Source organism: Filicampus tigris, chromosome 7 (genome assembly GCF_054856515.1).
Source record: "Filicampus tigris isolate MCC_2025a chromosome 7, RoL_Ftig_1.0, whole genome shotgun sequence".
Classification (NCBI taxonomy): domain Eukaryota; kingdom Metazoa; phylum Chordata; class Actinopteri; order Syngnathiformes; family Syngnathidae; genus Filicampus; species Filicampus tigris.
The window spans coordinates 24,978,192-25,002,414 of NC_141223.1; the positions used below are offsets into that span (position 1 = coordinate 24,978,192).

Sequence of the window (24,223 nt, forward strand, 5' to 3'; positions counted from 1 at the left end):
TGTAACGTTTGTCAAATCCAGACAAGCTGGTCAATTTTATTTGGTTCAGCCCGCGGGATGACAGGAAGTTGCTGCCATGTTTAGCTGGCTGCTTTGTTGAGGATTTCTTCTTGGTTTCCTGCAGGTTTTAGCATAAGAGTTGCAATGGAACCGAGCTGGAGTACGTTTTTATTTCAAGTAAGTAACACAACACCTACGCGTGTCTGGGAAAATGCATGCTCATCGTAGAACGGCGCAAATGATGTTAGTCAAGCAGTGATGTTTATATTGCTTTTTGAAACTGAAGTAGAGTTTGCCCAGCAAAACAAAGGTGTTAGCCTTAGCTTTCTAGCTAGCTCCTCCAGCAGCAAACTACTGTATCGAAGACGAGAGCCACGTTTGCCCGGTGCACCGATTACCTAAAGACTATCTCGTTTAGGCGGGTTTAATGATAATGGGCTTGCGTCATTTCTGTATTTAAAACGGCCAATTTACATGAAATCTCCACTGAGCTACTGTTGCGCGCGCGCTAACTCAATAGCCCGAGCCATTGCTTTTCCATGTAGCCGTGCTAAGCGTGTCGGCTAATGGTTTAAGCCCAGCAGGCTTCATTTCTCCTCAGCACTGCAGCACTCTCCTTCACAGTTGACTTAACGAATTTTAGTCAGTGATTTGGTATCGTTGATCAGCGTACGCCCATATAGGAAACATGGTAGAAAGTGGGTTTACCACATAGCTGAAAACAATGTAAACTCAAGCCTAAGATAGGTAGCACGCGGAGCCCTTGCGAAAAGCTCAAGCATAGCTACTGCAAACTTTCGGATGTTACCACAAACCGCAGGAGCATCGCCTTAATAACTAGTGATCCAGAATTTCAATTATGAAGGCCGTTACCGCAAACGGAACATGTTTTGTGAGCGCGTGTGCGTGCGTGTAGATATTGTTTAGTTGAGAGATCATCGGTTACGTTATAAATAGAGACTTGTAGCAATCTACAACTTCATAATAAGCGTGAAGACAGTTGCCACTTGTCACAACTCAATGTACACAATACATGCGGGGAGGGGAGCCACTGAATTAGAATGTACGTTGTTTAATTTTTAATTTTATTTCTTTTAAATTTTTATTGTCTATGGTCATGGCTAATTACACTCTGGTCTCTGCTGTGATTATGTCCTTTAAAAACAACAACAAAATACATTTTGTGACCAGTGCAAATCTAGACAGTGTTGACTAGTGTGTATGCTTTCAAGACAAGGATTATTCAAAGTTTGTAATATCCCTTTTACAGTGTTATTTTGTTGAAACAGTTCCTTTATTGATTCTGCATTGTTTAATGTTAGGTGTTATCATCTACTGCACACTTTTCTTTTGTCACCTACCCTGACATAGTCAGGTACCCAACAATTTAAAAAAAAAAGTCCAATATGGAATGATTATGATTTAGACTTGCAGGTATTGAAATCATAACATGGTTTGACACTCAACTAGAGTCAGAACTAATTTACATAATATGTGGAAATGAATTTATTTATTTATTTATTGGACCCACATAGACTGCTGACTCCTACTTAAACAATATTTACATGAGGGCAGTCATGCTATCATGTCAGCTGTTATTGGGAAATGTGGATGCTTTGATCCAGCTGGTGTCCCTTTCTGGTACATTATGACACGAAAAAAATATTTAAGAAACCGATTGTAAATTAAGGCTGCAACTAAAGATTATTGTAATAATCAGTTATTCTGTCAAGGCTAGGCAGCTTTAATATTATAGTGTATTTCCGAAACTGGATAACTCAATGTCGATTAAGTTAATAATTAATTTAATAATATTGGATAGGTTGTTTGAGTATAATAAAATACTGTAGATTATGGAATTGTTTGTGTCCTGAAGCAAAATTGGGTGCACCGCTTCGTTGCAACCAGAGGTGGGCATTTACACCTGTCCTCACATGTCTATCAATGCCGATGGAGGTCCATTGTTACGTCACTGACGGACTCACGTTTTCACTGACTTTCAAACAGCGATGGATTAAGTACTGACGAAAGCAGGGGGCAGTTTGGGGACGAGAAGCAGGAGGAGGAACAGTATAGTATAAGAATTCTTTTTTTTTTTTTGTCATGTAAAGTAGTCTAAACTTGTTCCTAAATGAATACAATTGTGTGCTGTTACCCTTGTAAACAGTCTTTTACGGACGGTCCTAAATTAGCAGTGGCAGTAGCTATGAAGGAAGCACGTTAAAAATAACCATGTTAACCAAAATAACTAAATATATATATATATATATATATATATATATATATATATATATAATATATTAAAAACATACTTTTTTTCAGATGAAAATGAATCTGGACAGTGATGTTTCTTTCCCTTCCATTTACTCATTTTTTTCTGTCATTTATCTTGAAGGGATTTCACCCTTCTCATCAAATTTGTATCAAAACCTAACCATCAAGGCAGTGTGGTGGGACAGCAGGCTTTGGTTCTCTCAGTCCTGAATAAATATGCTCAGAAAATGCTAATTGCAGTAATGATTCTAGTCAAAGTACTGCAGTGTGGCAACTCTAAAAGCGATTTGACAATGTGTGACAGCCCCCGAGTCGCTCTGCCACGCTAAAACACATAGCGTGGCCCCTTGTCCTAAGTAGGGATACGGGTGGCAGCTGAACGATCCCCACCCCACTAAGGCTGCAAGCACATAAGGGCTCAGATTTGTGTTGTACATAAAAGAACACAGTGGGGTAAAACAGAGCACATTGGGTCCTGCCCCCTCTCAAACTACATCTCCCCTGCTTGGCTGACCGTGTTGCGATGCTTGGCTGAATCTGAAAAGCCAAGGGTCAGGTCTTTAACCCTGCCCTATGGTAATTACAGCAAAAAGCGAGTCTTTCTCAATCAGTGCATTTCTGAGCTGACCAGTTGTAAACCAACTATTTACAATGTGAATTTCTTTTTTCCTCTTGCCAAAATATTCATACAAGCTGCGGCCGTCTGTTCTGTCTATCCCGCTGGGAATCTGCCATGACCAATTGGACAATGCCTGCCAGCAGCTGCAGACTTAAGATGTCCTCTGTACATACAGATTGTTTCAAAAGCTGCTGTTGTGCAGACTAAACCTGCAAATGCCTTGTTTGTCTACGATTGTTTTGTACCCTGTCTTTAGTTGAGGAAGTTCTTTCTTTTTTATTTATGTATTTTTTTAATTGCGCTTCTGTTTCTCTGCATCATCACTACCTTACAATAAATCAGTCGCTGCACTATGCCCAATAATTGATTTGTGTACAGTGGGTATGGAAAGTATTCAGACCCCTTGACATTTTTCACTTCCTGTGTCATAGCAGCCATTTGCCAAAATCAAAAAAGTTTAATTTCTCAATGTACACTCAGCACCACATCTTGACAGAAAAAAACTGAAATGTAGACATTTTTGCAAATTTTATGTAAAAAGAAAAACTGAAATACCATATGGTCATAATTATTCAGACCCTGTGCTCAGTATTGAGTAGAAGCACCCTTTTGAGCTAGTACAGCCATGAGTCTTCTTGGGAATGATGCAACAAGTTTTTCACATGTGTATTTGGGGATCCCCCACCACTCTTCCTTGCAGATCCTCTCCAGTTCTGTCAGATTGGATGGTGAACGGTGGTGGACAGCCATTTTCAGGTCTCTCCAGAGATGCTCAATCAGGTTTAGGTCAGGGCTCTGGCTGGGCCAGTCAAGAACGGTTACAGAGTTGTTCTGAAGCCACTTCTTTGTTATTTTAGCTGTGTGCTTTCAGTGATTGTCCTTTTGAAAGGTGAACCTTTGGCCCAGTCTCAGGTCCTGAGCACTCTGGATTCATTCATCTTTCCTTCAATTGCAACCAGTCGTCCTGTCCCTGCATCTGAAAAACACCCCCACAACACGATGCTTCCACCACCACATTTCACTTGAGGGATTGTATCGGGCAGGTGATGAGCAGTGCCTGGGTTTCTCAATCTCTACACATGCCGCTTAGAATTAACACCAACAAGTTCAATCGTGATCTCGTTAGACCAGAGAATCTTGTTTCTCATAGCCTGGGAGTCCTTCATGTGTTTTTCTGAAAACTATGCGGGCGAGGCTTCCGTTGGGCTACAGTGCCATAAAGTCCCGACTGGTGGAGGGCTGCAGTGATAGTTGACTTTGTGTAATTTTCTCCCATCTCACTACAGCATCTTAGCCAGTGATCTTTGGGTTCTTCTTTACCTCTCTCGCATATGCTCTTCTCCCACGATTGCTCAGTGAGCAGCTCTGACGTCATTTTCAGTCAATAGCAAGTGGCAAAATAGCCGCCCCCTGAGATGGTCAAAAGCGGGTGGATTTTACTGCTTAACTCATATTCCACAAACTGAATACAGTATAAATCAGAATGCCATGCTTCAACTAATAGGCCTGCACAGAATATTCTTGTACAGAAAATTTGGGGGTTGACTTAAGCTTTAAATCAGCCTCCACCTAACGCCCATCACCTGCTCAAGTGCCCCTTTTTCCAGTGTACTGCTATTCTGCCCGAGGCAGCTCATCTTGCTATTGACACTTTTCCACTTTAAAAACCAGGTCCTAGTATCAAGTACTATTTCTAGTGATTGAACCAGTACTACTGAGTGGTCTATTTCTAGTGATTGAACCAGTACTACGGAGTGGTATAAACCACTCATTGGTCAAGCAAATTCTTCATTGCTGCAACATTGTTACTTATGCGAGTACAGGGCTAACTTGAAAAGCTGCAATATTATACACCAGATTCCACTTGGCGGCCGTGGTCTGTTTTCTTCCTACCCCAGTCTCCTCGTGAATGAAACATTTCAAACTAATGTGCTCAGTGTGGTGTGGTTTTCATGTTTTTTTTGCTGCCAAGCTGAGCAGCGATTCTGCACATCGCTTATTTCGCTTGATGATCACATTCTGCTACTTTTGTCAGTTGAACTAAAACGTCCTTGTTTTTCTCTTCTGTTTGACTCCAAAATCGTTCTCTTGCTCTGTTTTTCTCATTGTAGCAGGCCAATGAGGCGCTCCACCACCAGCACCAATTAGCCGGAAACAGCCTCTTGCCTTTGCTCACTTCTGGAACGGAACCTCCTGATCAGAAACCAGTGCTGCCCATAGTGTTGGACCAGAAACCACCAGTGAGTGCTGCAGAACTCCTGAAAGACAATGTGGCCAGCGGGACTGGGGGAGGAGGTGGTGGAGGGCCTCCACTTGCTGTGGTCAAAAAAGAGCCCAAATCAAAGACGCCATTCATTTGTGGCTATTGCAACAAGGCTTTCCGGGATAGCTACCACCTGCGGCGGCACGAGTCATGCCACACCGGCATTAAGATGGTTTCGCGGCCTAAGAAGACACAAACAGCTCCCACCATGGTGCCAATCATATCCACTGTACCTCGGGATAACAGTGGAAACCCTTCATACATTACGACCGTAGCTGGTATTTTGACAACAGCCACGACATCAACAGCAACGGGCACGAGTATCATGACCCCGATGCAACACCAACAGCAGCAGAACATCCCTAAGAAACCCCCAAAACCTGTGAAGAAGAATCACGGCTGTGAAATGTGTGGAAAGGCTTTCAGGGATGTCTACCACCTGAACCGCCACAAGTTGTCGCACTCTGATGAGAAGCCGTTTGAGTGTCCCATCTGCCATCAGAGGTTCAAGAGGAAGGATCGAATGACATATCATGCACGCTCCCATGATGGTGGCGTTCACAAGCCTTATATTTGTTCTGTATGTGGGAAAGGATTCTCTAGGTATGTAGATGTTTTTTTTTAATCAATAAAACATCCAACCACATTTGAGCATATGAAATAAAAATATATAAAATGCCAGTCAAGAAAACAGTCCACTGTAGTATAGATGAATGGGTCACACAATTGGGTACGCCCAAATACAGATGGAACACTCTGAAAATTTTGACTCGTTACTGTCATGGATAAAATGATCACAGTTATCAGTATGATAATGATATTATGAAAAGAAATCACAGATGCAAATTTTAAAAATGTACAACCCGTTGTGATTCACTTGCAAAACCACATAAAATGTACTTAAAGCGGAAGTCAACCCAAACATATTTTTTTCAAGAATGTTCCCAGCAGGCCCACTAGTTGAAACACGGCATTCTGATTAATTTTGCATTTGTGGAATCTAAGTTAAGCAGCAAAATGCACTCGTTTTTAGCCATCTCTGGGGGCAGCCATTTTATCTTCTGTCGACTGAAAATGACATTACAACTGCTCACAATGACCAATCATGGCTAACCTGTTTTCTGAATCTGAGCCGAGGGATGGCTAAAAACGAGTTGATTAACACTTATTCCACAAACGCAATATTTATCAGAATTCCCTGTTTCAACTAGTGGGCTTGCATAGAACATATTCTTGAAAGACAAATGTTTATGTTATGTATATATTTTTTGTGTATGTACAGATGTTTGAAATTTGAGCTGACAATACTCACCAGGCTCTAACTCAAAAGATTAAGTTGGCCATGAAGTAATGTATTCAGTTTTGAACAGACTTTTGGTCAACTCAAGCACTGACAGTTGATATAAAACGTTTACACACGCCTATGTAAGCACCAGCTTGTTGAAAGCAATCAAGATAATTTAAAAACTTTCTCCACCATTGCGACCTGTTTAGACATATTTGAAAATATTTTGTTTACGTAGTGTTGTGGTTATCCTACCCAGTTTTTCCATTTTGCTTTGTATTTCACAAAATTAAAACCATGTAAACCTCCCTTTCATAGCAGCACGTCGGTGATAGACTAGCATCTAAAACGAAAGCATGTTGTGGCTGATGCCCGATTGCATTTATGATATAGGGACAGTCATTTCTGGAAGCTAGCTAGTTAGCACACACAGGCTACTGTGTGCGTCTGAACGCTGCACGCATGTGCTGCTATGGTACGCTAACATTTTGTAGCGTCAACTACGGACTATAGAGGCATTAGTTAGCAAACTCGCGTTTATCAATAACCAAAACACAGTTTTTGTATACCAGCGGAGAGTGAAATGACGATAAGTACTGTTTATTAATATAGAAGACGACTTCATTGGTTTCAGTGAAGATGATTAAAGTGACTTTGATTTCAAACACAGGAGAAATTAAGATAAATAAATACTATTTATTTTCTCTTTGTTCTGTTCCATTTTAATCAGCAAAGTACCTGCCATGTTAAAAGGCACTGTTAGGAAAGTAGCTATTCAGGTAGTTTCATGTACATTTACAGTTCAAAATCGTTCTGTAAAAATGCATGAAATATGTAATTTTTCAACATAGATACTAGGTCCATCTTATATCTGTTTTTTTTCTTATTGGGTGCGGCTTATATAAAGGTGTGGCTTATAGTCCGGAAAATACAGTGTTGTTGTTTTCGTTATTTGGTGCTAGAATAATTCCCATTAGTATGCTCAAACATTTTATTTTTTATTAAGCAAGGGCATTGGAAATTAAACTAAACCTTAAAGTTACTGTTGAAATAGCCAAAAAGGAAAATAATATTGATGTATTGGACCTGAAGCAGTTTCACTCAAAGATTTGATTTAGATTTTTTTTAAATTGCCTGGGGGGTAGGTTATTTTTCCTTTATCGACCGTCACAATGAATTTAAAATAGAATAATCAAAATGTGACTATGCTTTAATTAATTTTTTTTTAAATTGTAACACAACATTTTACATTTAGGAACTGCATTGTCAGTGTTAGTTACTTGATTGAAAGGAAATTCAGTTTCCTCCCTCAAGTTGCTTTACTGAGCTGTCTCGGCTGCTACTAATTGTCTTCATGTCTCCATCATTCCCTGCAGGCCTGATCACCTAAGCTGTCATGTCAAACATGTCCACTCCTCAGAGAGGCCTTTCAAGTGCCAAGTAACGGTAACTGATGTCAACAACATTAAGATCCTTTTCTGATTATATCATCAGATTGAACATGACCATACAATCATATAGTACGTGTTTAATGTATATGTGGTACAGTTCAAGCGTTTGGACACACTTTCCTTATTTAATAGTATGAGTAAGTCTCCAAACCCTTGTAGTGAGTGGAAATTTATGCATGCATTATAAGACAACTTGCACAATTTAATTGGAGCTGTATCGGGGAATGAGCATTTACATTAAGATTGGTCGTCTTTATTCACCCCGATTCTATTCGGTTACAATTGAGATGTCTTGGCTTTGATTAGCTTACCAATTTTCAATACATCTCGATTAGAGATGCACGATAACTGTCCTGCACACCCCCAAGGTAAACGATAAATCCTGTGAAAGGGATCCAGCAAGTGGTGCGAAGTGGTGAATATTTTTACCCCAAGTATCGATATTTATAATAAATATTGTTTTTACAGTCGAGGAGACTTTGGCTTGTACAACCTACAATGTTTTAGCCACCTTGTGAAATCTGTTCGCACCGTAGAGCCCTGGCTCAAATAAACCACTCCGTGAAAAAAAAAAAAAGATGTGTTAACAAATGGCTCACTGTTACTTATGAAGTCATACTACCTCCAATGTCATGTAGCAGAGGCTTGGATTCTTGATGGGACAGTAACCAGACGAACATTAGTGCATTAGAGGCCGCTTTCAATATCAACCTAATTTAGTGATGTCATTTTTTCCCCCAATATCGGGTTGATAATTATCGTCCCAATAATTATTGTGCATCCCTAATCTCGATTTATCTTGAATCAGTTCATTTTTTTCTCCCACCCCTGCTTTTCAAATAATAACTTTCTATGATGTATGCATTATTATTAGATACTAAATAAGAAACACAACTTGTTTTATCTATTCATAAGGTTTCCCTTAAAGAAGTACGTTTATTTGTTGATGTTTTTTGCATGCAGGGAGCTTCCATCTGGCTTTCTAAATATAGGTAATAATTTGAGGGTGGTCTCTTTTGATTGTTTGTTTTTTTAGGCCTGTACGTCTGCTTTCGCTACCAAAGACCGTCTACGCTCTCACATGATCAGACATGAAGGCAAAGTCACCTGTAACATTTGTGGCAAAATGCTCAGTGCTGCCTACATCACAAGTCACCTCAAGACTCATGGTCAGGCCAGCTTCAGCAACCAATGTAACAATAAAGGTAGGCTGTCTCCAAATTCCACAATTTCATTCTGACTTGACTCACTATCTTGGATACAATCCAGTCAATCAACCTGTATTTTCTGTGTGTCCGCATCCCATCGTTTTTTGTTTTTTTTAAGATATGTACGTTTAACATCAAGTTACCATAGTATAAATACTGAAATAAAATGATCAATGTTGGCATTCAAGATATGTTAAAATTTTATTGTAAAATTACTACATATGGTTTCTTTTGAGTTCCAAAAAATGCTATAGTTGCTGTGCCGTGCAACAAGTAAGCATTTGGTTAGATTTGTCCCTCAAAGTAATGCAAAAAAGCGGCTTGCAATTTTAATTTATTTGCAGTACTCAAGTGAAACGCCTTGTGGCGGCAGTGCATAGCCTGTAGAGCAAAAAGGCCAATTATCATGCCGCTTTCTCGCCAACAAATTTACCAGGGTGAGCCAGTATGATTGCGGTTCTAAATTAGGTTGAAGTTGTAAATTAACAAAATAACAAATCTGTTTACCTTACAGTTAAGATGGAGAAATAACATTAACCAAAATTCGTAAACGGGATTAAAAAAAAAATACAACATGTATTAAAAAAATGTTAATATAAGTTCACACATGAGGGAAAAAGGGAAAAAAAGCAAACCTATAACAGAAACAAAGGATAAATGAAAGTTACAGAGTAGTGAACCCAGTAATGAATTATGCGCTTACATATACGTGTTCAAAAAGGAGCAGGAAGAAGTAAACATTTGATGTTCATACCTCTTTAATCTCCATTACATGATCATTATTGTAAATCTTCTGTCAATTTCATATGCTATTCCTATAACATGATATAATCAGGGGTGCATGAAAAATGTTGGCAGGGTCCTCAAATGAGCACCAGAGGTTATTGTTTGTTGCTATTTTTTTTTCCAGACCCAGTGACCTCATCGATGAATTTAAAGACTTGTGATATCGTGCAAGGTTTATTGTTAATATGAGTATATGTTTTTTCAGCTCATTCACTACCATTGACGAATTTATTTGTCTTTTCACAGTCCAGCCATTCAATTCCAGGAACTGATTTATATTTTTTTCAAATTTTTTCAAATGTTAGGGTAAAAGAGGGTCCGAAAATGTCTGGCAATGAATGAGTTAATATAACTGAATAAACCTGTTTTAAATACCAGGGCTACACAATAAAACAATACAATTAGCTGTAAAAAATAATTATATTTATATTTATATTTATATATATATATATATATATATATATATATATATATATATATGAGAGAGAGATATATATATATGAGAGAGAGAGATATATAAATGAGAGAGAGAGAGATCTATAGATATATATAGATATATAAATTAATTGCCCATCTCTGACTGTATGGGATCTTGTGATCAGATCGCTGTTTTAGCACTCTTCTCTAGGTCTACTCTTTTAACCCGCAAGGACATATTTTGTCAGACCGTCAGAGCTGTGGAGCATCAACATTGAGATGATGGTCCCATCGGCGGCTCTCCTGTGACCTATTTCGCCACCGTCTACAGCGAATGTAGTAATTAGCGCCAGAGCCAGTTTAGTCAAGCCAGCCGCCATAACAACCGTTGTTCATATGCAACGTAACACGCTGTGAGGGTCTACTTAAAAATACAAGTGAAACCCCAGCCTGGGGGCAGTGTCTTGGGGCATTACTAACATTAAATAACTTGGAAAAAAATATATATATACTGTCGATAAAAAATTGTAAGTTATTTCAATTAACTAGAAAGTACTGAAGAATACAATACAATAGCATTTTATTCATATAGTGCATTTCACAACCGCTGTAGCTGTAACAAAGGATGGATGCGATCATGAAACATTTTCATTCTTCATTTGTGATGCTTTTCTAGGCTTTTACTGTATTTTTCAAGTTTTTGTTTTGGGTGTTATGCTCTTCAGTCTCCTCTTTAGCAGATATAATATATGCTCTATTGTCTGTAAATCTGAAGATTTACTTGGCTAGTGTAAAATTACTTGCGTCCCCTGACAAACTTCTTTATTTTGCCAGTGTGTTTTGGGTTATTATCTTGCCGCACAATTAAAGAGGTCCCGGTCAGTTTAGTTGCATCTTAAAGTGTAAGACAAAATGTTTCTGTAGATTTCTCAATTCATTTTGCGGCTGCCATGTTACAAGAATGAGGATGAGCATTAATGAGCCGTTCCAGAAGTCATGCAAGCAAGTCCAAGCCATGACATTATTCCATTGGGTTTCACAGATGAGCGGTATGATTAAAATCCTGAAGAAATAATTTTTCCCCTAAAAGCTTTCACCTTTCCATTACTTCGGTTTGGGTTTGCTTTAGTCTCTAGTCGCTGGGTGTTCACTAACAGACAGTGGGGTGTTGATAGCTTCACAGATATGAAAAGAAAGTGAAAACTTCTTCGCAACACTCACCTGTTTTCTGAAGCTGAGTGATGTCATTTTCAGGCAATGGAAGTGACAAAATGGCCGCCCCCTCGGATGGCTAAAAACGGGTAGATTTTGCTGCTCAACTCATTCCACAAACACAAAATTAATCAGAATACTTTGTTTCAACTAGTTGGCCTGCATAGAACATAGTCTTGAAAAAAATATGTTTGGGTTGCGTTCCGCTTTAAGCCGATGGCTTTATTGTGTTTTTATCACTTTGGCAGCAAGTGTGCCAATGTATATTTTGATACATGCTTTGTTGTCAATAAATATTTCAATCAATCGATTTTAGAGTGATTATAGTAAAGTAAGGTTTTGTGCGCAAGTAACATTTTGTACACAAGGTTGATAATTTCAAATTTGTCTGGTGGATAGGCTCCAGCATCTCAGCGACCCTTGTGAGGATAAAGCGGTTTGAAAAATGGATGGATGGATTAAACTTCAACTAACACATTTAAAGACAGGTTTAATGATTCATCTACGTCAGCATATTCCCAAGGCTGAACACGTTATTCACATACAAATTTTTTATAACTAAGTTTCTCACCTGAATTCTTTGCGCTCCCGACAGACCTTGATTCAATTACCTCCGTGAGGATTTGAAGAGAGTGCAATGTTTCTTTCCAAACTTTTCACGTGTAGTTGGAACGGTACAGTCGTGAAGTGCTTGTCGATGGATAACTTTCTTTTTATAATCTATTATTACACTGCATTTAGAACAAAATAGTTTATGCCTGCTTCCGTGCAGGAGGTCCAGATCCTGGTTTGCACGGCCCTATGCCGTGTTTTTAGTTGGTAAATGCTTCTCTGCTCCACTTCTCTCTGCCATGAACGGGCGCCATCGTCTGAAAAAGGATCTGACGTACAGATTTTCTACTTTGTGAATTCAGCTACTATTTCCAGTAGGCTGCCCGCAGAGCCATTTCAGGCAAAATAGCCCCCAAACCTAGGTGAAATGTTCATTTTTTTTAATCATCGTTGTTGCGGCGTTTCAACAAAGTTGTGGGAAAGTGAGATTTGAAGGGATTTTCTTGATTTTGCGTTAATAGTTGCGATCACAACCTTGCTGAATCCTGGAGGGACTGTTTTATGTTGTTCACGTTACTGTGGATCGATAAGGCTATGCATCTTTTTGGGGCTTTTCTCTATCTCCCTCTCCCCCATCCTCATCCACTCACTGTTTTATATAAAATATTATTGATGACTGCAGCTTTACAGATTATTTCATAAAAATGGTAGCCTACGGTCTCCCAGACGCACACAAATTAAATACTCGGTGACATGTTTATTTCATTTTGGCACTCTAGTCTACAGTATTTTCAATACACCTCTAAAAGTTTTGTGTGCTGGATGAGCCCACAGGGTGCAAACAGTTTTTTTTAATTGCAGATAAATACAGAAATAATTAAGTAAATCTGAAATCGACCTGAGCATTTGACATAAATATCGAACATGATTAACTCAGTCACTGCCAGAGATTATCAGACCCTCTTTTACCCGAACGTTTGAAAAATTTTGAACAAAAAAAAAAGAATTCTGGGATTGAATGGCTGGACTGTGAAAAGACAAATAAATATGTCTATGGCAGTGAAGGAGTTAAAGGCACTTATGTTTCAGTCTGCCAACTGCATTTTAGTTTGAAAGAGCAATGAAGCAATATGATGTTAATAATAATAGCACTATTACTAATAAATTATTATTATCATTTTTATTATTAACAATACTTATCGGCGCCCATATTCTGCGTCTTGACGAATATCGGGATCTGCCTTTTTAAAACATCTGATGGCTGATAATCAATTTAAAACTGTTGGAATCAAATCAAAGATATGTGAAAGTTAGATTTTCTGTCATTTTGAAATTTCTAAGAACTTCATTTATTGTCGGAAACTCTAAAGTGTTTTCATTTCACTTTTTAAGACATGCTGACGACACTGGGTGCTCCCTGAACTTTTTGTTACAATTTGGTAACAAAGATGTATATTGTCAAAGATTTAGAGTAATAATAATACCCCAAAAAAATCTACATTATGCAAATCTGAAAAAATGTTAAACATATGCTTAAAGACGTTTCAACAAAATTAAGATTTTTTTTTTTTAAGATTTTGATGCCAATATTTTCTTTTTTTTTTTTTTACAAAAAATGAATATTGGCTCCAAATATCAGTTATTGGTAGCCTGACTACTAATAATCGGTATCGGCCCTAAAAAAACACATCGGTCTATCTCCAATTATTATTATAATAAAATCATATGAATAAGTAAACCTCTATTGTATTTCATTCTCATGTTGATAGAACGGACCTGTTATGTTAATATTGGTTAAAGCTAAATTAAAAAAATCAAATTAAATGTTGTGTTTTATCAAGGTTTCATCTAGAAACACCCAAAAGGTCCTAGAAGACATAGGACCGTAAAAGCACTTCCACATTCGTGGTGCTTCAGCTCATCACTATTTGAGTTGATTTTTCCTTCATTGGCACATTTTGCTTGAGGGTCATCCTGACAAACGAGTGGCCTTTCTTTTTGCGGCATATCTCCCAAGGAAAAAAGCCGCTAGTCAGTCAAACAATTAGTGAATTGGTATCACCTGTGGTTGGTTATTGTGTGCTGTCCAATATCAAACTTGGCGCACATAAATTACAACCAACAGCTGCAATCAAGTAAATGCAAGTATACTGAATCAATTCCTTCGCTGGTTCTCGCAGTTGCAGGACGCATTGAAAAGCTCACGGGTGCCAACAGACATTCAGCTTGTCTTTCATTTGCTGAATAGATGCCGGACTCTAATTGGCTTTGGCTTCACAGCTGTGATGCGATTTTGTTGCGGTGGTTCGATTTTGCTCAACTTGAGCGAAAAGGGGGCGAGGCAGGTATGTGTGTGTTTGCCAGTAGGCTCGAAGGCAGCGCGTCCCATCCCAAGTCCAGCGCATCGTCGCCCCTGTTCCAATGTTTACAATGAGTTTACAATCAGACTCATTTTTTTCAGAAGTATATTTATATTTTCAATTTTAGATGAATGAATGAACGAATAAATAAATAAATAATTTTATTATATTATCTATTTATTTAAACAAATTACAGCATGCATTGCTTTAACACTGACGTATTATATTTTGTAGTATGGCTTTATACGTAATCATTTGGGTGGTCCTTAAAATTAAAATTAGGATATTCTAACGCTCCAACCCTCTAAATCTGTTAGAATAGTTGAAAAAAACTCTTCTGGTGAAGTTTTGTCTAAATCAGACAAGATTTACCCCTGCCTTAATGACCTTGAATTTTGCCCTGAAGACACCCAAAGTGCGTTTTTCGTCTAGAGGTAACTGTGACATAGCGATTGAAATTTGTACTAAAATTTAGTATAAAAGTATAAGTATAAACGTTTTAACATCAAAACTATTAAATTCACATTCATTCATTGCCTCATTCGCATCATTTGCTGCCTTCTTCACAGACTTCTTGTTTTGCTCAATATGGCAGATTAGAAGTCCAAGTGCTTCTTCTTCAGAGTGAAGTTAAGAGCCAGAAATGTCTTCATTTGGAGAAATCAAATAGCTCTGCTTAGCTGCAGCCGTGATTTAAAGATAAATCAAAACACCATCCGGTATAACAACATGTCTGCAGTGCAAAACCAAATATCAACCAAAACCCTTATGTATTGATTTGGTTTACAAAATTTGACCACAATGACAAGCTTGGTTTTAGAAAATTCCATCCCCGGACAGAGTGAGATAGCAGAAACTAGGAGCATTTGAAACTTCAGCACTGATATGTTATTGTCCTTTTGTCAGCCATAAAACGAGATGAGGCTAAACTTCTAGATCATCGAGGCAGGAATTGGGATCATTTTTACCGGGGGAGTTTTTTCCAAATATTCCAACAAATTCAGGGGGGTTGGAGCAGAAAAAAATATAAATTTGAAAATGTACCCCATTGGAAGGACCATCCTAGTAATCATGTTGTGCAAATAATACAACACCAGGTGTTTTGCCTGTTCTTCTGGTTTATGTCGCGCCACATTGCCTTCCCTGTCGCCTGCTCCCCCTTTCGCGCCATCCGCATTGACGCTGTATGGGATCACTTCGCGCTAATGGTTAAAATAGCGGCCAGTGTGAACGTAGCATAAGAGTGCACTGTCGCCTGGTACAATTCTGCCGACGTCCGGCTACATTTCAACGGAGACACGGTTGGCCCCAAGACACCCACGTGTTCGGATCCAACAAACAGAGGAAAACTGTTTCCATATCAACATAAGGAGAGCACAGACCCAGTGGGAACAAAGCGTGTTTACATATTGAATATTTATGAATGTGAATGAAAAAAACAGACTATTCTAAATCAGTTACTTCTGACCAATGAAAATAGTTTGGAAAAAGGGCATCCGGCTCATTTCTGACAAAAATAATCTTGCAAACCCAATAAACGGTCTATCATCTAAGATGAAAAAAAAACTGAAAGCAAACTAATATGATTCAAATTTTTTTTTTAAACTGACCTTTAACCATGCCAAACAAAGACCCCAGATGATGGCAATGTTGCCCTGTATTTTTGTAACCCCTCATTTGTCTGTATTTTTGAATAGGCATAAATGACTGGCAGTGGAACCACTCAGGGCCACGAAAAGGTAATCCAGTCCTGTAGTTGGTAGCAGAAACTCTGAAACATGCAATTATGAAGTCTACTCAACACAAGTGGCCAGTTTTTAGTCATGTTGCACCATTTCCCCATGAAGACTTATGTTTTCTCTTAGGACTGGTGAAATTAAGGTTTATAACTTTTTAGTATGTCTAATTTAGCCAGTGTTCGGTTCAAGTTCATGAAGCAGGATCAGTAGATTATTTGAATTAACAACAAACTGGACCATCATGCAGGCTAGATGCACACTACCTGGCTATTTTCCTTTGATTGATTAGATTGGCATATTATTTGAAATAAATAATGATAGGTATTACATATATCTTAGATGAAAAGTGGGACACAAATGCCCCAATAGCTAACAATCGATGACCTGGGCCAGACTTGTTGACAATGACTATGCATTGACAATGTCCTTGCCCTAAACTAATCAGACAGTCCTATTACCCATCATGTACTGTTGTGTTCATCTAGCCTCCTGCCCATAGATTTCAGGATGTTTTATACAATGTATTAATGTTCAAAATTACAGCTTTTAAACAATCAGACAGTTAGCCGTTTAGTCTATTGATCCTGCTTTTTGAATTTACCCCTTAGGTGATTTGACGGTAGGAGAGATTTTAAATAACTCCTTCCAAGTCCTAATTGACAACTCTCACAAAGGTAGGTTTCTCCACCAATATTTCTACAGTTGGCATAATGTTGAAATGATGTATTTACATTTTCAGTGACCCAGGTAAAGAACGACGGAGCTGATTGGACTGTTGGCTTTACTGTACTGAAGTTCTGAAAAATCATACCAAGGTGACTGGGTTTTTATCTTTTTTTTTTACATTTTTTCTTAATTGTAGATTCCAGCAATGTGCACAACAATTCCGCCACGACAACGCCTGTCACCAACTCGGCAGCCATCACCTCGGCCATGAACCGTGGCGGCAATGCCAGCAATGCAGTCACCATTGCTGCTCAGATGAACATCACCACCAGCACAGTCAACATAACAAACCCCGTCAACCTGCAGCACCCTGTCACCATCACGGGCCCTGTGAACCTGGCCTCTGTCAACATCCCCACAACAGCCCACATGAATCTCGCCCACCCCGTGGCCATTACCACACCAATGCCCATGAATATCACCGGCCCACTTAACATTGCAATGAGGCCCATGGAGAGCATGCCTTTTCTATCCCAAGTTCTGCCATCCTCACCTCCTTGGTAGAGTTTGTTTTCTAGCCGCTGAGTAACTGTTGAGAATGTAACTGCCTAGTAATAGATGAACCTGTCAAATCTTAGTATAATAGCGTTCCCAGTGGATGGGCACTACGTTAAACACTCAAGTTGGCATACCGTCCGAAATAATGCAATGACACCCTATTACCCACCAGGATTCTGAATTGCAACAATCAGTACTAAAATTTCTTGAATTGTTTGTATTTATGAGAGGGAAAAAATGCTTTGGAAAACTCTGATTGTTTTAATAGTAAGTTGTAAACTCATTGATCTACATACTGTATCTGACGAATTAATTCATCACATTGATGCAAAATCATGTAAATCAAATATTACTCCAAAGCCGTCCCTATACATTTTTAAAACAAAGCAACTCTTCCTCATAAGGAAAATCAGTAAGGAGTTTAAGACTTTCCAGGTGGATCCCATCCTTGGAAAATAGAGAGGTATTCTGACCTTTATACTTTGAAGGGACAAACAACAGTAGAAGATTGGCTGGGGTCTAATTTAAATGAGCCCATTCCCTGTATTTTTTTAATCCAAACATGTAAGCAAACGTTAATGCCAAAGAATTTCCAAGCAATATGTTTCCCTTTTGAATTATGTATTTGAAAAGTTTGGGGATCCCAAATACATTACATTTACTACCGGATAGAGGCCTCACATTAGAAGCTGTTACAGGCAGTTCATTTTTATTTTTTTATTTTGCACCATGTATTTTAACCTATGCCACAGTCGTTGCATTTATCTTAAAAACCCCAATTCCGATGAAGTTGAGATGTGTAAAAAAGTAAATATAAATTAAATTCATGGATTTGCAAATCCTTTTCTACCCATAGCCAATTGAATACACTACAAAGACAAGATATTTCATGTTCAAACTGATGAACTTCATTTGTTTTTGGCAAATATCCACTCATTTTGAATTTGAGACCGCAACACGTTCCCCCCAAAAAGTTGTGACATTAATTGTTGACGCTTTGTAGGTGGAATTATTTCCCATTCCTGCTTGATGTACAACTTGAATTGCTCAACAGTCCAGGGTGTCTGTTGTGCGCGCAAATAATGATGGATCAGCTTCTAAAAAAATGTCAAAAAACACATCTTTTACTCAATATACCGCATGTTTCGGTCCATAGGGCCCACTTAAAATCCTTTTTCTCAAAAACTGACTGGGTGTTGTAATGCGGGACACCCTGTCTTTAATTCAAATTCCTTCCTATTACCATCGCACTTTCACTCTTACCCGCAGCTAAGCGCTAAGCAGGTTTTCGTCAGACCCAAACTAGGACTACTTCCTGCTTCTGTGTCTAAGATTCATGGGAAATGTAGTTCTACTAGTCCCATGCTGCATCAGCTGAGCGTTTCTTACTGCCCATTTCCAATGTTACTATGTGGGATAATATCATTGCGGTCCGTGGGATCAAGAGGTAAACATAGTTAAATTCCTTCCTATTTACTTTCACATTGTTTGCGTTCTCATTGATATCCATATCTCATCGCTAGTAGACATCAGTTTTCATTGTAGTGGAACTTTCAGCCTTCGTGTCTAAGAATGTTGGGAACTGTAGTCCTACTGGCTAATGCTGTGGGTGCCCATTAGACCCAACGTAAGCTGAGCTTTGCTCTTGGCATTTCCAATGTTACAATGTGGGACCGGACGACGCCAGGTCAACGACACAGCTAGCTTCCAATAGCTGCCGGTACCAAGCAAAAAAGATTGGATAATGGTGAATGCATTGACTTAACAGCTGTTGAACTGTCAACCAAGACAGGATTTAGCATTAGCCAAACTAAAAACACAACCACTGGTCACAAGATTGACGAGTGATGTTCAAACTTTTTTTTTTTCATCTGTCGGAGGATCCCCTCCTCCGGTCGAAGCAACCCCCATGTCGTTGCACGGCGAACAAAAGCAAGTAAGACACGCGGCACTACCTGATTTTTTCATGTCTGTCTGAATCTAGTGTAATTGCGCTTAATCTATCAAATAAATAAATGGTACAATTAGAATAAACTATTCAACATACAAAGGTTCACAAAAATAATGCGCCTTATAACCCGTCTTATCTATGATTTTTTTTTTTAATAAGCCTGTTCATAACATTGTGCCTAATAATATGGTGTGCCTAATGGTCCGTAAAATATGATACAAAGAGTACATTTTACTCTAATAAGACTACTTGGTGCCAGTAAACATTACTCTCAAATGTTACTCTGTTTAGTGGGACCAAATATAGCACACGCTGTCATTTAGGATGAATTCAAATTTGTCAATATATGCACGCTTGTGCATTTATGCATATATGTGTTATTAGTAAATGAGGCCCATTGTTCTTAACTGATTCACTGCCATTGACAAATTTATTTGTCTTTTCCCAGTCCAACCATTCAATCCCAGGAACCTATTTAATTATTTTTTTTCTATTTTTTTTTTTCCACAGGGTATGGGGGTTAAAGGGGGTCTGAAAATGTCTGGCGGTGAATGACTTAAATTATTGGAATATTTGCTCACCCAGTTGTGAGTGAACCTCGTCCCGTCCTTGCTTGTGAACAACTGAGCCTTTTGAGGATTCTCCTTTTTATATTCAATTATGACGTTCACCAATTTCCAATTAACTCGTAAGCATGTGGAATGTTCCAAATCGTTCTTTTTTTTAATTTTATTTTATTTTATTTATTTTCTTTTTTCTTTTTTTAAATCATTGCCCAACTTTCCCAGTGTTTTGTTTCCCCTGTCCCAGCTTTTTGGGAACATGTTGCAAATTCAAAATGATACAATATTTGCCCAAAGAACCTAAACAACAAAATAATGCTTTATCAGTTTGAGCATTAAGTATTGTGTCTTTGTAGTGTATTCAATTAAATATAGGTTGAAGGATTTCTAAATCATTCTATTATGTTTTTAAGTTTTACAAAACGATACAGCTTCATTAGAATTGGGGTTTGTAGATAACTTGAGCTTAACTCAAAGTTGTATATTGTTACATTTTAGTACAGACTGTATTTTCAAACAAATATTCACTAGTATGATCATCAATATTGAAGGTTTTATCACCAATTATTACATTGTCAGCAGTTACACTTCCATCCATAATTTTATGTTTTGCTTTTTAAACTTTTGTTTTTATTCTTTTTAACATAAGAGAAGTGTTTTTTAGCTGGCTCATTGCAGCTGCTTTCCTAGCAAACACATGGAAACGATTTGCTACGTGCTGGGCATTTGATGTCAATGAATGTGACACCTTACTACAACAAATCTTACGCCCAGGTTGTATTACCAGAGGGTGTGAAAAATGCTTCCTAATTAGATTCTGTTTAATGTTGTTAGTTTTAAAATATTTTAGATGACTAATCAGTATTTAATAGTTTCTGTATTTTAAAGGTTTAAGTGGAAAAACAGCTTTCATTTAGGAGGGCAGTGGCGAGCAATATTCCGGATTGCTTCGATGTTTCCGAGGCTAGCTAGAACAGTTGTTTTAAATCAACTCCTCCCGTGTCTTTATTCGTAAATGGCTGGAAACTGGTCACTTGTCATCACTGCTGGATATTCTTCACACTTTTGTGATGTCATCGATTTTGGATTGTTTTAATGTATTTATATGAGGACATGACAGTTAACGGTACAGAAAGAAGGGAGGTTGTTTTTTTTTTTTCTCAATTTTTTTTGTTTTGTTTTGTTTTTGTTTTTCAAGTGAAAGCAAGTCTCCCAAGGGTTTGCCCTTAAAAGACAGTATTATCCAAGGTCAAATGGAAAGATTACATTTTTTATTTTATTTTTTATTTTACTGTAGAGGTCAATAGATTTGCTTAGTTGCACACGGACTGTGCAAGCCCAAAGTTGTTGGGTAGATTAGAATGTTTACTTTAGCAGGCATAGGATCCCAATTCTGCAAGTAAAACTCAGATGACTGAGATTAGTCTTTTATAATATATTAATGACTGGTCATTTTGTATGTGTGTGTGGGTGTTTGTGTGAGTGTGTGTGTAAATATAACACACTATTTTTGTTGCCTTTGACCTGTGAAAGTGCCAGTCTGACTTTGCACCACAAACTACAATGTAAGAACAATCTCAGCATTGATATGGCCGTCCAATAACAAGAGTGCCAAACAATGATCAATGGATAAGGCTTTCTCCACCAAGTGCATAAAAGGACCAGATTCTTCTGTAATGAATTTAATCCCGAGGTGGCTTTCGTGTGGCAGGGCAACAATCCCATCGGGCAAAACTGTCATGGTTGAGGTGGTGGTGATACCCTATTCTGAGATGAACACTGTCAAAAAGACAAGTTGTAGCTGTAAACATACAAAAAACCTCTTCGCCAATATACTGTATTTTGAGCTTTACAAAGACTTTTAGTGATGAGGAAATGCGTGGGAAAATGATCACCAGCGTTATTTTAAAATTGGAAGTAAAGTCAAGTTTTCTTTGCAATATGTTTAATGTAATCCCACTAGTGTAAAAATGGTATTCCGAGTAATATTGTTTTGGTGGAATAAGATTTGTTTGTCATCCTCCTTCCCTAAATTGACGGCATTGTGAATGTAACATGACCAAACTCAAAACAGGTGAGGTGTGATGTGCGTAATGCGAGCCCGAGGGCACTTTGACGTCAATTTCAGTCAACAGAAGAGGGCGGTAGAAAGTGAGCATTAATTCTTATTTCACCAGTGCAATATTAATCACTAATAGGGGCACATAGAACATATTATTGCAAAGAATATTTTTGACTTTGCTTTAAGTTAATTTCCTCAATACACCTTGCATTTTTAAAATGATTATTTTTGGGTTTGCTGGAAACTTCAGTGATCCACAAGGAGGATTTATTGTTCCTGTGAAGTGGCCAATTTGGTTCTTACCTTGATTACCATATTTTATTACAGAATCCTGTTAATATTAAACGGTATTGGACACTAGGTGGTCAAGATAGCAGAGCTTAAAGATAATTTAATAAAATTTTAGAGCTCTCGCTCACAATCCATCATTTCAGGAATTATTGTTCCATGTCGGAAAAACAGGTTGAAAGTTTGTCTCATTATGAGGAAGCAAAGGTTAATGGTCAGATTTCAGTTGGTCATCTTTTCAGCCAGTCACTTTCAAATTTAGGTAGGATTTGTTAAATAAAAGCAATGTCCTCCTCATGAGTTTTAAGATCTGAACATCAAGGCATAAGAGTAGCTTCCCCTGTTGGTCTCACAGCATGAACTTTTTTTTACAGATGGTTTCTACATTTTTGGAGTCTCGTGTCATGAAATGTTACTGTGTTGACACTTTGATGACTTTCAGTTATCCCCCAACATGATGTCTGAGCCCTGTTTGTTGACCGGCCTGAATGCGGTGCTGTCCTAGATTTTTTTGTTTTTGTTTCTTTTTATCCCAGACTCAATAATTTTGTGGCTTTATGTGATATGTTCAGTCCAAACAAATTTGACAATGTGAAGCCTGTTTGAAGTTGTGAATTTTGTTCAGTGTAGGCGCTTAGAAGCACTTGCGGCAAACTAGGATATGCACACTACAACAGAGTGGTACTTAAAGGGGCATTTCAGTTTGTTGGAATGACATAAGGGTCCTGTCTGTTGTTGCCCAGGCCACATTTTTTTGTGATTTGGTAGCCCAGATGTTCTCATTTCATTGTCTGCATGTCAACACTGTCCTCCAAGGGAAATGCTCAAAATGTGGAATGGCATTATGATCTTGGACTTTAAAAAAAAAAAAAAAAAAAAAAAAAAAAATCATTTTATAGCTATTATTTTTACATTGTTGCATGTGGACTGAATTTGTCCATTATAGGTTTAAGTTGTTTTTTTTTTTTTTAAATAGAAGGATAGTGACTTTATAGGAAAGCAAAACACTAAAAAAAAATTAGGGTAAAATCAAGCATGTGCTGTCATATGTCCTTTTCTAGTGGCTGTCAACAATTGTGCCTGAAATAATTTGCAAGACTTCTCCACACACTGATGCTTCCTCCTTGTCTTGTTTGATGAAATATACTGTGAAGGAAGCCTTTTTACAGATGTTGGCGGATGTCTGACAACCAAACTATGGCATTAGCATTTTATTTGAGGAAATATGATTGTGGTGTTTCTCCAGTGAAAGAAATATCTTTAAACAGGATTAGTTATGTGTCATGACTGTGCAAGAAACTGACATTTTTTTTTTATAAATCAATAACATTAGGTGGGAAGGGAAAAAACATTTATTTGGCCAAATCATCGGTTCTTTTTGAGGGGAGGGGTTTAGTTTTAATATGGCAAATGTTGTGAAGGCAAATGAATGTATATCTTTGTACAGACGGTTTAGATCAGAGGACTTAGTTATAGTTATGACAGACACATGCAAGGAAAAAAAACTTTTTATAAAACATTTTGTATTAGATCATTAACAATAAGTTTTGTACATACGAAGGCTAGGCTTTCTGGTTAGCAGAAAGGTAAAACATTCCTACATTTTTTAAAATGTATGTTCATTGAGAATTATTATGTAAACATATGCGCAATGTTTTATGTGCCTTTTATTTGGGTTTGTCTAAATAAAAGAAAACACTAAAACATGATTGTCAACTGGCCATGTTGATACCTACGTTTGATGCTTTTTGGGTGGCTGAGGTGGTTTGATACCTAGAGCAAAGAAATCCCCACATTAACTGTGGACGTGAATAGTGTGTTTACCAGCTCGCTGGCTCACAGTTGGCCTGTTTGCTAGGAAAGTGCCTCTGTGAAGATGGTTATTGACAGATTGTTTGAGATTGCGTGCCAAAAGACGAGCAAAAGTTTTTTTTTTTTTTTTCCATTCTTTATTAAACTTGGAAATGTT

At 38.0% G+C, this 24,223-nt stretch overlaps 1 protein-coding gene across 3 annotated transcripts; it reads left to right on the top strand.

Moving 5' to 3' along the window:
* vezf1b (vascular endothelial zinc finger 1b) lies at positions 1–24,223 on the top strand. Of its 3 annotated transcripts, XM_086036208.1 has the most exons (7): positions 1–177; positions 5,005–5,759; positions 7,818–7,887; positions 8,929–9,097; positions 16,125–16,166; positions 16,775–16,840; positions 17,029–24,223. In XM_086036208.1, the coding sequence occupies exons 1-7, from the start codon at positions 145–147 to the stop codon at positions 17,394–17,396; spliced, it is 1,503 nt and encodes a 500-aa protein (XP_085892334.1). In that variant the 5' UTR covers positions 1–144; the 3' UTR covers positions 17,397–24,223. The 3 variants fall into 3 exon arrangements, with proteins under 3 accessions (XP_085892334.1, XP_085892335.1, XP_085892336.1); XM_086036209.1 differs by lacking the exon at positions 16,775–16,840; XM_086036210.1 differs by lacking the exons at positions 16,125–16,166; positions 16,775–16,840.

Coding starts and splice junctions, on each gene's coding strand:
- vezf1b (XM_086036208.1), top strand. CDS start 145: ATGGAACCGAGCTGGAGTACGTTTTTATTTCAA. Junction 7,888..8,928: donor CTTTCAAGTGCCAAGTAACG/GTAACTGATGTC, acceptor TTGTTTTTTTAG/GCCTGTACGTCTGCTTTCGC. Junction 16,841..17,028: donor AATTGACAACTCTCACAAAG/GTAGGTTTCTCC, acceptor TCTTAATTGTAG/ATTCCAGCAATGTGCACAAC.